We start from the raw sequence: 12,854 nt of genomic DNA, 5'->3' as shown, positions 1-12,854 counted from the left end.
AATTACCAATAACACAACACTATTTATATGAATTTTCCTAATTAACTAGGCATGTGCTATAGTACAAGGATGTCCATATCTCACCTGCTTGTAATTTATCTCGTTCCCATGACTTAATTATCTTGTGGCCACGACTTAGTAACTCGTGGCCACGGCATAGTATCTCGTTCCGATGACTTAACTATCTCGTAGCCACGACTTAGTAACTCGTGGCCAGGACATAGTATCTCGTGTGCACGAGATCAATAAAAACACACACATGTCACCTTTGTGCCACCATACATTCTTCTACAGTACGGTTACGGTTTTATAATCACTTCCCGCCATCCTCGGCAATTCTCGGTTCTCGTAACTTCCGCGAGATGTGAAATATGGCGGACACCATAATGAAAACCTTTTTTGCATAAATTTTGCATGGTTTTCAATGAATCGTCTCTTTATTTTATATTTAAATCAGTAAAAATACATAAAGCAACATACATACTGTAGCAAATTTTATTGTGAACCTTTCAGATTAGTTAAGTTTGCTGTTTTTGTGGTAATTCAGAACGTTTATTGTTTTGAAAATAAATTTTTGGCATTTTTCATGCGTTACAAGCCTTTCCTTAAATTAGCTTTGAAATTGGCAAACATTGATTTGTGAGCAGTAGACATGGATTACAAACCATACGACAAGATATTTGCTAAAGTTAAAGGCTATCCAGCATGGCCTGCAAGGGTAAGTTTAATGCAATGGTCCATTAGAAATAAAATACATGTGTTGATGGGTTATTACCTAGTCCTATAAATATGACGTCGCTTTGAGATATTTTTGCTTCTGGGCAAAGCAACGTCATATCGAAATTGCTCAAAAACCCATAGCATGTTCCGCCAGAAAATCGGGCGGAACGAAAAACAATGAAGACAGCGTGTATTTGCATAAGTTTTGACCTATTTATGAACAAAACTAAAAAATAAATACCTTTTGTCAAAATAATTAAACTGTCACATCCGAAAAATCATGATTTAATCCTCTCATGTATTTCAATTCCTTTTACAGCCGATAAACAAATGGCGGCCATAAAGTGCGCGAAATCTGATTGGCTAATTCAAATGCAAGCGTTTAACTGAGTCAGAACAATCTAACGGAATATTTTTTTAACGAAATAATTGCCCATGCACCGTCAGCGTGTTCGAATATATTTTTCCGTTCAGAAATTTTGAATAAATCTGTAAAGCACCTTGCTTAACCAGTATGGCTGATAGACAAAAATAGATTGATGTTTATATTTTATTTTAAATTGATAAGTACATTGTTTGAGAGTTTTTGTGTATGATTGATCATGAAATTGGAAAAAAAGAAGATAAACTTTTGAATAAAGCTTGAAAGGCAAGACAATAGACATTTTTTTAATTTTTTATGATGCTATGCGTTTTTGAGCAATAACTATTAGACGTCAGGCTTGACCGACATAAACTATAACAAGCCTGTAACGTCTAATATATTGGACTAGGTTATTACCTAGGTCTAAACCAGAAGTATATATATTGGGTAGTCCAAATCTTTAGACGTAACTGAGGATTTGAAGCTATTTTTTACATTGGTCAAATCTGCTTTAACAGCTATAGATATCTGTTGAAAAGTTCATAGCAAAATGAAAAAAATTAACATACACAATCATTCAAAATTTCCATTTATAAAAGGTCCTTTATAAAATGTAAGAAATAATCATAATCCTACCACAAATGTGTAATATGAAATAAGGCAAACCCTATGAACAGGGAAGTCATTAAAAAAATCCTTTCATTCTTTCCGTTTTAAAGGTGTCATTTGATATTACATACACCGCTTCCGTTTTCACTCGGAACACTCGACGATTATTACTAATCCGAAAAGTTGAGATTTGTTCCGTTATCGGAATACCCCGCCTATTATCATTGACATACATTGTAAATGGCGGCGCCCGACTAGAACTGACACTGAAAATTTCATTGATAGGTATAGAATTCTATATATTTTTTAATTGTTTTTTTATTTGATTTTCTTTTAAATATTCACGTGTAGTCTATAGCCGGGCAAGCCAAAGCTTCGCGGGCACGGTCTTTGACTTCCCCGTATAAATTTTCCTTCTTAAAAAAGCAACTATCAGCTTTTACCTGTGGAAAATCCTGTAAAACAGCCTCCATATGTACTATGCATAGCGGTGATTTCGGGAACCAAATTTTTAGAAGAAATTTTTAATGCCTGTACCTGTCAGCGCCTTAAATCACAACAGAAAAAATTTGTTTAGACTAATTTCGTATTATTGGTTTTGAGTGACGTCACAGTGTGACCAGGATTTTCCAAAATGGGAGGTCAACACAAAATGAGCCGTGTCAAGTCATGACAAAACCAACATATTGGGTTTGCGACCAGCATGGATCCAGACCAGCCTGCACATCCGTGCAGTCTGATCAGGATCCATGCTGTTCGCTTACAAACCTATAAAATGTAGAGAAACTAATAGCGAACAGCATGGATCCTGATCAGACTGTACGGATGCGCTGGCTGGTCTGGATCCATGCTGGTCGCAAACCCATTATGTTGGTTTTGTCGTGACGCGGCTAAAATGTCTTTCATGTGTCTTCTTAAATATATGGATAAATAAACTACTTATCGTGAGTAATTTTTGCATATTCATACAGTTTTTGAGAAAATATGCTTCTGTTTTTTATGCAATCAGTTGCTTTTTGTGATAAATAACATTTAAGTTGTGATTTACCGGTAAATTCAAATCGACTCGAAAAGTGTGTCGATTTGTGCTATAGGAAATTAGCCAATTAGGGAAAGACTTCGCATTTTCCGATAAACGTAAAATTGTAAAAAAAGAAAATACGATCTCTTTCAATGAAGGACTAATATATATATTGGGTTCAAACTTAATTTGTATCATGTATCTCTACTTAGGGGTCTATTCCACGAGATTATCATTGACATTGTGATCATGATATTATGCCATAATTGTGAAGGCGAAAAGTCATTGATACCTTTATTGACGGATGGTGCCAATGAAACAAAATAATATGAAATAAGACAAAGCCTATGAACGGGGAAGTCCAAGTACCATACTGCTAGCCAAAAGTTTTAGCCATCCCGAGTATGTGACTCGACATACTCAGAATGGCTAGAACTTTTTCTTAAGCACATAATTTATGAAGTTATAATAATAAAAGCAAAAATCTTTAAATTTTACCCATAAATAAAAAAGATATAAGTTACATTCATTGCACATTCAAGATATATAAGTCATATCCTTGGCGTGGCTGACTGAAGATACCTAATATGGCTTGTTATTTTCAAACTTCCATAAATAATAAAGTTATTTATGAGTTAAATTCGTTGAACATTCTTTATTTATTATTATGTTGTTTATTGCCGAAAACTTTGTTGCCATTCTTAACATAAACAAAAGCCATTCAAACATTTGTTACATTGATGTAAGATGTAAAGATAAATAAAACAACAAATATGTTACTGGGTTAACTTAAAAAATATATCCAAATTTCGGCATTGCAGTGCACATTTTTTCCTAATTAGAAAGAAACCATACCCTTACCCAAAACTTAGAAAAAAATTCACTTTATTCTGAAGGGACAAGTCATCATCTTAGTGCAGTACATTAACAGTTTAAGTCCTAAATTTAATAGGAGTTAACAAGTTATTGCGCTAAGATGATCATGTGGGCTATTGCAGGACCTAGGCTGTATAGTAATTCTGCTGCATACATGATAATATATGCTTCAGCACTTCAAGTTGTACATACGTCAGAATAAGCTATATTTCATGATTTGGTTTCATTTATTTATTTTCAGATTGACGAGGCAAGGGACGATGTGAAGGTACCTAAAGGCAAATATCCCATCTTTTTCTATGGAACACATGAAACGTAAGTAACCGGGGTTTTTCCATTTTTATCTAAAGACAAAAGATGTGCCAACAAAACCAACCGATTTGGCCAAGGGTCAAGGGGGATATTTATATCTACAGGCTGAAAACACAACTGATTATAACCGATGATAAGGATTGGCAGTCAGTAAATTATGAAGATCCCGAGTAAAACATCAATTGTCCTTGTTGCAGCTACAGTTTTTTGTGACCTCCATTGTATGTTGATGTTTAGATTTGTCATTAGGAGGTGGATGTAGGCCAATATAACTGTATCAAATGTAGTTTGAGCCACTTCATAGCTTAGAAAACACTGTTGTAAATGGTTAAACTTAAAACCAAATATTACTGCCTCAGTTTAAAAACAGTCTGTGTTAGAAAATTTAAAATGACAATGATTTTATTTCTTGAAACTGGAGATGGTTGGTTGTAATTAATATCTAGTTGTAGTGATCTTTTGTTCTGATTAAATAATAATCATGCTATATTTTCCCCTTCAGAAAGCCACAGGTTGTTTTTAAAGTTCAAAAAGTAAAGTTCTAATTAATACGCTGTTTAGAGATGAGTTGTTGCTATTAACTTATTAATGTATGATAAAGGACTTGAGGGTCTGATTTAGATTGAAACAGGGCACAAATTTTAGCCTCAATATATGAAGAGCAGTCAGGTTCTGTGTAGATTTTATATGAAAGACTTTAGTGCAAAGATAAAATTGATATCCTTAAGCCCTCAAAATTGTGCATACAATAATTTTACATATAAAGGGAAATTGCAGTGATGATGAAATCTTTGTCTGGTTTTTGAAATTTCAACGATTTAAATTGATGTTTCAGATACACTCTCGCACCTAAAGACATTTTCCCATATGAGAAACATAAAGAAAAATTTGCGAAGCCGCAGAAGAGAAAAGGTTTTAATGAAGGATTGTGGGAAATTGAGCACAATCCTCGAGTGACATTCAGTCAGGTAATAGTCAAGTCAAATTTCCTTTATTGCAATCATGTGAAAAAAATTTTTAATAAACACTTTCATTACACCCATTTTTTATTTCAAGTTGTTTTTTATCATGATTTTTATCTTTCATTATATTTTTTCCCAATAATGTCACTTGTGTTCCCCAATCTTTTTCTTTATTTTGCCTTTTTTTTTCGCTTAGTCTTTTCTATGTTATGCCGTATAAGTTTTTTTTCTTTCTTTTTATAATTATATATCTTTTGAATTTTGATCTTTCATCATCTTTCCCCGATCTGTCATTATCTTTCCCCGATCTTCCATCATCTTTCCCTGATTTTTCACCCTCTGTATCTAACTAAATATTTTAATGTATATTTACATCATCTTTGATTTATTTTTCTTCAAAGCTAGATTTTTGCTGTTTTTTTTTTCATTCTTTCTGGTAGTTTTTGCATTCTTAGTTGTAGTTTTTCACCAATCTTTGCTGTGTTTTACAGGCAGTAGAAGAGGAGAAAGAGGAAGTTGCAGAAGTGTCTGAGGAGGAAGTCGAGGCACTTGATCAAACTAAACAGGTAAGCTTTATCAATTATAATTTTCAAAATCCCCCCCCCCCACCACACCCCTCCCTTTATGTTTCTTTTCTACCCCCCATGTTCATAGGAATTCTATTGAGCAAAAAGGTATTATTTTATATCCCTGTATGCATATATTAAAAAACTTTACACTGATAACATCAATGATCATTGTGTAGTTTCTCATTATGTGAGAATAATAATGTTTATCATTGTATTTGGGAATTTGAAGCACCATTTTACGTAACATTTTTGGGGAAAGAATATAACATGGGATGGTTGTTTGCATAAGATTCATAACTTACATGTATATACCATTGCACCGGAAGTATAATGACTAAATGTACTATTTTCATGTTAACAGAAGGGGAAAGCAGCCGTGAAGAGAAAGAAAAAGACCAGTCCGAGTGGCAAGCCGGCAGCGAAACGGAAAAAAGTAGAGAAGAAAGCAGAGGATGGTGAAGAAGAAGATGAAGTGGAAGAAGAAGAAGAAGTAGAATCTCCGTCTGACAATCCCGATGATGAGGTGTGTTGAATGGGTATTGTTATACCCCAAACATACGAAGTTTGTGGGGGCATAATGGGGTCAGCTGGCGGTCGCTTGGTCTGTTGCAGATTTCTTGTCCAGGACATAACATATTTTTTCATTTATTGATTTTTTTTGGCAACAAACTGTGCCTGAAATTTATTTGGAAATTTTAGGTTAAATGGCCAGGAGAAAATTGCAAGCTTTCAGGCATTTGCTCAAAATTCAGGTTAATTATAAATATGGGTCACTTTTTAATCAGATTTTGTTGGAGATATGTGTACAAATTTGAAAGCGCAGTCAATGAATTTAAGATTATGAATTTACTAGCCCGAATTCCAGTTTTGAATTTATTCTACTATATATTTAACTAAATTTTCTTAAATTTTCTCTGGCCCAAACTAATTTTCGCAGGCCATGTGCCACCGGGCCAGTGCTAAATTCGATGACTGAAAGCTCGAACGGAAATAAACATATATAAAAAGTGAACAATATTTATTTTTTGCATTTCCCAGAAACTTTCTTTTATTATATATCATATTTATATATTCATAAATTATAAATGTACTGTCTTTGTAAAGAATGATGATATAAGATATATACACATACTAACATTTTCAATAACAAGATTGAACAATTATTTACCTTTTAATTACATCATTATAGGATTTTGAAATTGAAGAAACTCCCAAGAAGTCGACTAAGAAGCGAGGTCGGCCCCCGAAGAAGAAGGCAGACGAAAGCAGTGACGAGGAAGAAGAGGCGGAAAAACCTGCCAAAAAGACGCCAAAACCTCGTAAACAGAGCACAGGCGGTAGTGCTAAGAAAGGTTGGAATTCATTGGGTTCTTTTTTCATTGCCTTCTGCCTATAAATATAGTGCTGAAAGTAGGGTGCCTGTAACTGAGTGTTTAAGGTTGTTGACTTTCTTTAAACGACATTTCCCCTCACAAATTGATTTGAATGATGTCAGGGACTTTGATTTTGTTCATGTGAGGAAGCTATCTAGCTAGCTTAACGATCTTTGATAGTTCTACTGACGTACTTGCTTAAGTCCTGAAATAAGGAAGGGAGTGGCACCTGAGGTCTTCCTGGACCTGGACAGCTGGAAAGTCACCATGATTATTACCATTATAGTGTTGGTATGACTTGAAATTCCTCACCAAAAAGAAAAAGAATGTAAAAAAAATTTTCAACCAAAAATAGGGAATGTAAATGTTTCCATATTTTGAACTATACATTTAAAAATAGCTGCTTAATTCATATTAGTGAAGTAAAACTGGAACATCTTGCATATCATACAAATATGTCTGCATGTCTGCATGCTTTTGGCATTTTTGTCTGAGATTTTGAGCCAGAAAAAAAATTGTACTAGATTTACACAGAAAACAACCAACATATTTATAATAATACACGCATTTCTAAATGCAATTTTTGTTTTTTGGATTTTAGGAGGGGAGAAAATAAAACCTAGTAAAAATTCACTATACTTGACATGGTAGGGACCGGACAAATGTTCCGGATTCTAGTGTAGTGGAGATCCAGTTTTTTACTGTACTATAATATTTTTAGTTTGGGAATATGATTTATTTTACCATTGATTTAGCCTTTACAAATACCCTTTCTTTCATGTTAAACTGTATTTTCTATTGTGATAGCCACACCAGCAAAAAAGGCAGCAGCTGGTCGGAAGAAAAAGCAAGATATTGGTGAGGACGATGAAGTTAGTGACAGTTTGAGCTCACTTAGTGACAGGTAGGTAACAGTGACTTGAACATTTTGTATCATATTGCACTAGAAAATAGTTTATTACATGCTTTTCTGCGGTTTATAGAAATATATCAGTGAAATATAAAACTGATATTTTCACTGTTTGAAACAGCATAAAAAATCATTTTGATATTTTTCACTGTTTCAAATTTAAGCCTGTTTCAGTGAAATATCCGTGTGCACAGTACTGGAAACCAACTTAAAGACTTAACTTAGTAAATGATGTCATGTTATATTATTATTTGGCGCTTTTTTCCCCTAGTTATTAGGTTAGAATGTCTTTTTAAACGTTTCTTTGCATATAATAAAAAGAAAATTTGTTTAGTTTGGTGTAAGATCGGAATTTATTTCACCGAAAGGTAAATTTCAAGAGCGGTGCAGCAGACGCATGTAATTGTGTACTTTTTACCTTATTCATAAACACATACAGTAAAATACTAGTAACCAGTTTCTCTGTTACTTTTATGATAATTTATTATTCTTTCCACCTATTACATTACAAGTAAGGGGGGCAATGGGGCATATGTGTATCATTTGTTGTTATTTATTTATTGTTGTTTTTAAATTTGTAGTAGTGAGTCTGATGACATTGACTTGAGTGGATGGAAGAAAAAAGAAGAAGAACGAAAGAAGGAACTACAGAGGAAGATAGAGGAGGCTAGTGAAAAGTAAGTTTTTATGGGAAAGGCAAGACTATTCAAATAATAGCAAATCATATTTCTGCCAACATTGGTACTGGCATTATACTGGGCTCCTCAAAGATGGTGGTATTAAATGCTTTAAAACAAGAAGGAAAACAAACAATGAATTTACAATACAATTAACTATTATAAGCTACAACTTTGAGTGTTTTCTACTTAATGACACATATAAGAGTCTATGCATCTCATAGCTCCAGCAGGTGACGAGGTTTAGGCCCCTGGTGTTGCTTTGAATTTGTGGCACCTGAAGTTAGCCAAAGTCATCTTTCCTGTTTCAGCGCCATGTGACCTGAACTGTGTTGGTGTGCAGTGTGCCATAAAACCAAACAAAACAAATACTAAATGACACAAATAAATAATAGAATATACTAGCAAAAGGGCATTTCACGTGCCAGACATAGACCATGTTTTCTGAAACATTAAGTCAGCATTTATCTAGAAGTTTTTTTTGTATTTCAGTTAAAATAACTAAATTTTATATCAAACTATATGCAAATTTTTTTGTCACGAAAATTAACATTTGGAAAATGATGTTTCAGGCATAAGCTCAAATTCAACAGACTATTTGCAGAAATGAGTAAAATATTGTTTTGTTTTAATTAAAATGTACAGATTTAAAATATTTTGCATAAAAACGTTGTTGTTTAGGTGTATAATTTATGTAAGGTCTGTTTTAAACAATTTGTAAGTACTGGTCACATGAAAATGTGCCATTATCGTGATAAAGTGCTGACACAAAATTAGCACTCTTGTCTTTAGGATTATAATGCTAGAGTTTACCTTTGAAACTTTACATATCAGTAAGCAAAACCCATCACTAAAGCATAGACTTTGATTGATTGAGTTATCCCCCTTTTTGTATATGAAATAATTTGTCTTTTATTAAAGGGTTTTTTGGGGTTTTTTAGCTCACCTGTCACAAAGTGACAGGGTGAGCTTTTGTGGTCGCTTTTCGTCCGTCAGTCCGGCGTCTGTCCGTCCGTAAACTTTTACTTTAAATGACATCTCCTCATAAACCACTAAGCCAATTTCATCCAAACTTCACAGGAATGTTCCTTTGGTGGTCACCTTTAAAAATTGTTCAAAGAATTTAATTCCATGCAGAACTCTGGTTGCCATGGCAACCAAAAGAAAAAACTTTAAATATCTTCTTTTAAAAAACCGTAAGAGCTAGAGCTTAGATATATGGCATAAAACATCTTCTAGTGAGTGTCCACCAAGTTTGTTCAAATAAAATCCCTGGGGTCAAAATTGGCCCCGCCCCAGGGGGTCATTGATTTTTCCTATATGCATATAGTAAAATCTTAAAAAATCTTCTTTTAAAGAACCCAAAGAGCTAGAGCTAAGATATTCAGCATGAAACATCTTAATGAGTGTCTACCAAGTTTGTTCAAATAAAATCCCTGGGGTCAAAATTGGCCCAACCCCAGGGGGTCATTGATTTTTCCTATATGCATATAGTAAAATCTTAAAAAATCTTCTTTTAAAGAACCCAAAGAGCTAGAGCTAAGATATTCAGCATGAAACATCTTAATGAGTGTCTACCAAGTTTGTTCAAATAAAAGCCCTGGGGTCAAAATTGGCCCCGCCCCAGGGGGTCATTGATTTTCCCTATATGCATATAGTAAAAACTTAAAAAATCTTCTTTTAAAGAACTCAAAGAGCTAAAGCTAAGATATTCAGCATGAAACATCTTTTAATGGTTGTCTACCAATTTGTTTAAATAAAATCCCTGGGGTCAAAATTGGCCCGCCCCGGGGGGGCTCATTGATTTTCCTTATATGTGTATAGCAAAAACTTAAATAATCTTCTTTGAAAAAAAACAAATGGCTAGAGTTTAGATATTAAGCATGAAACATCTTCTAGTGAGTGTCTACAAAGTTTGTTCAAATAATAGCCCTGGGGTCAAAATTGGCCCCGCCTCGGGGGGTCATTGATTTTGCCTATACGCATATAGTAAAAACTTAAAAAATCTTCTTTAAAAAAACCCAAATAGCTAGAGTTTAGATATTAAGCACGAAACATCTTCTAGTAATTGTCTACAAAGTTTGTTCAAATAACAGCCCTGAGGTCAAAAATGGCCCAGCCCCAGGGGTGTCATTGTTTTTAACTATATGTGTGTAGTAAAAACTTAAAAAACTTCTTTTAAAAAACCCAATGAGCTAGAGCTTAGATGTTAAGCATGAAATATCTTCTTATGGATGTCTACCAAGTTTGTTCAAATAAAAGCCCTGGGGTGAAAATTGGCCCTGCCGGGGGGGGAAGAAGGGGGGGGGAAGGGGCGGGTGAGAGAACATTGTTTTTCATTACATGTGTGTAGTAAAAACTTAACATTGTGAAACATCTTCTAATGAGTGTCTTCCAAGTTTGTTCAAATAAAAGCCCTGGGGTTTAAACTGGCCCCGCTCCGGGGGGCCTTTATACAGGTGAGCGACCTCAGGGCCATCATAGCCCTCTTGTTACACTTAATGAAGGGAAAATTACTATAATTACTATAATTAATGATATTTTTTGCATGAAATAAATGCAGGAATTGGAAATAGACCTTTTTGCTTATAGACAAAACTGTTGAAAATTCCTAATTCAGTTTTTAAAGCAGCACACCTCCAGATTTATGTAATTTTCATGAAAATTTTGAAAATGTGTCTTAAAAGTAAAATATAATAAAGTGAACAAATGAAGTAATTTACACATTGCAAATACCATTATAAATTACCAAAAAGAGGCCAAAATGTGCATGAGAAACAACCCATTCTGCTTTTGTAAGATAAATGTTGATAAATAAAAGAATTACTGCAAAATCAGTCATAAATCATACATATGATACAACGTATTACTTGAATCTTTTTACCTCTCTTGCAATTTCAATGCAATTTTAGTATTTCCAAAGATTGATTTTCTTAAAATATTTTAGCTGATCTGGAGGCATGCAGCTTTAACATTCCCAAAGATTGTGTTTACCCTAACTAGGTGGTCTTTTGTACAAATTCAAATGCATGTATTTTTTGGTGGTGGGGGAGGGTAAATGAAAATCGTTATACAGTTAAACCTGCTGCCACTGATGGCTCTTGTTTAATTATTAAATTTTCCCCAATTGTTTATTGATTTTTCCCCAATTGTTTATTAAATTTTCCCCAATCCCAATTGTTTAATAAATTTTTCCCAATTGTTAAAATTTTCCCAATTGTTTATTAAATTTTTCTCAATAATTTATTAAATTTTCCCCAATGGTTTAATAAATTTTCCCCAATTGTTTATTAAATTTTTCCAATTGTTTATTTAATTTTCCTTAATTGTTTTCCAATTTTCCCCAATTGTTTCCTAAATTTTCGCAATTGTATATTAATTTTTCTCCAATTGTCTGTTTAATTTTCCCAATTTTTTGTTTTTAAGGAAACGTAAAGAGGAGGCCGAGAGGATCAAGAAAGCTAAACAAGAAATGAAGATAGAGCAGGAGAACGAAGACAACGATGAGGAATCTTCCCCTGGAGATAGACCAAAAAGAGAAAGAAAAAAGAAAAAGTTCTTTGATGGAGAGGTAAGCATACTGTAATGTATTTAAGTTCTTAGATAGTGACGTGAGGCGACAGTTACATTGGCAAGTTACACAAAGACATTAAATTCTTTGTTGACCACTGACCAGGTTAAGATTTATACTAATTTTCATGAAAAATGTTAAAATATGTGTAAACGTATAATTATCTTTAGTGACCAAAAGGAAGCAATTTACACCTAATTTATTGCACTTAAAACTCATGTAAACTACTAAAATGAGGTAAAATTGTGCAAAAAAAGCCCTTACTGTGTTCATAAAGTAGTAGAAATATAGTCATAAAATTGAAAAAAGTAAGTCATTTACCACATATCACATGTCAATTATTACTTGAATCTTTTATATTTTTCTTTCCTAATGTCTAAGTTATATTTTTTTAAAGTTTGATTTTATTGAAATATTTGGCTTATCTGGAGGCATGTAGCTTTAAGATGCTAAGGACACAAAATTCTTACAGCAAGGTATTTAACACCATGATTGTAATTGTATTTCAGGAGGCTGACGTTTCACCGACCAAGAAAGAACTAAAATCACCAGAAGTTAAAGCGGAAACTAAGGACAAAACACTGAAATCATCCAAACAGAAAGAACCCAAAGTCACAAAAGACACGCAAAAAGACTCGAAAGATATGCCAAAAGACAATGTGAAAGACTCTAAGCATTCTAATGATGACTCTCCTGTAAATCATAAAGAGGAACGTAGAAAAAGTGTAGACAAAGTGAAATCAGAAAAGTCCAATAAACCGGAAATAGTGTCTCAAAAAGTGAAAGAAAAGTTAAAAGATAAACTTGACAAAGAAGGAGATAGCATTGATAAAACTGAAACAGATGGAAAGTTAGGGAAAGATGAAAAAGACAAAGTGAAAGTAGAAAAG

At 33.6% G+C, this 12,854-nt stretch overlaps 1 protein-coding gene across 1 annotated transcript; it reads left to right on the top strand.

Annotated features, from left to right (window-relative positions):
* Positions 1-345: 345 nt before the first annotated feature.
* Positions 346-12,853, top strand: LOC132714160 (hepatoma-derived growth factor-related protein 2-like; the record flags this gene model as incomplete). The annotated part of the gene is given in 10 exon segments (XM_060696943.1): positions 346-718; positions 3,832-3,905; positions 4,738-4,870; positions 5,356-5,430; positions 5,795-5,956; positions 6,623-6,785; positions 7,614-7,710; positions 8,298-8,393; positions 11,820-11,964; positions 12,474-12,853. Coding segments are annotated over 10 exon segments (1,391 nt in total), but the record flags the coding sequence as incomplete, so codon positions are not given.
* Between the last annotated feature and the right edge of the window lies 1 nt (position 12,854).

This window comes from Ruditapes philippinarum, unplaced genomic scaffold, assembly GCF_026571515.1.
Source record: "Ruditapes philippinarum isolate M1 unplaced genomic scaffold, ASM2657151v2 ctg1449_1_1_1_1, whole genome shotgun sequence".
NCBI classification, from domain to species: domain Eukaryota; kingdom Metazoa; phylum Mollusca; class Bivalvia; order Venerida; family Veneridae; genus Ruditapes; species Ruditapes philippinarum.
This window is presented reverse-complemented; position numbering and strand designations above follow the sequence as displayed.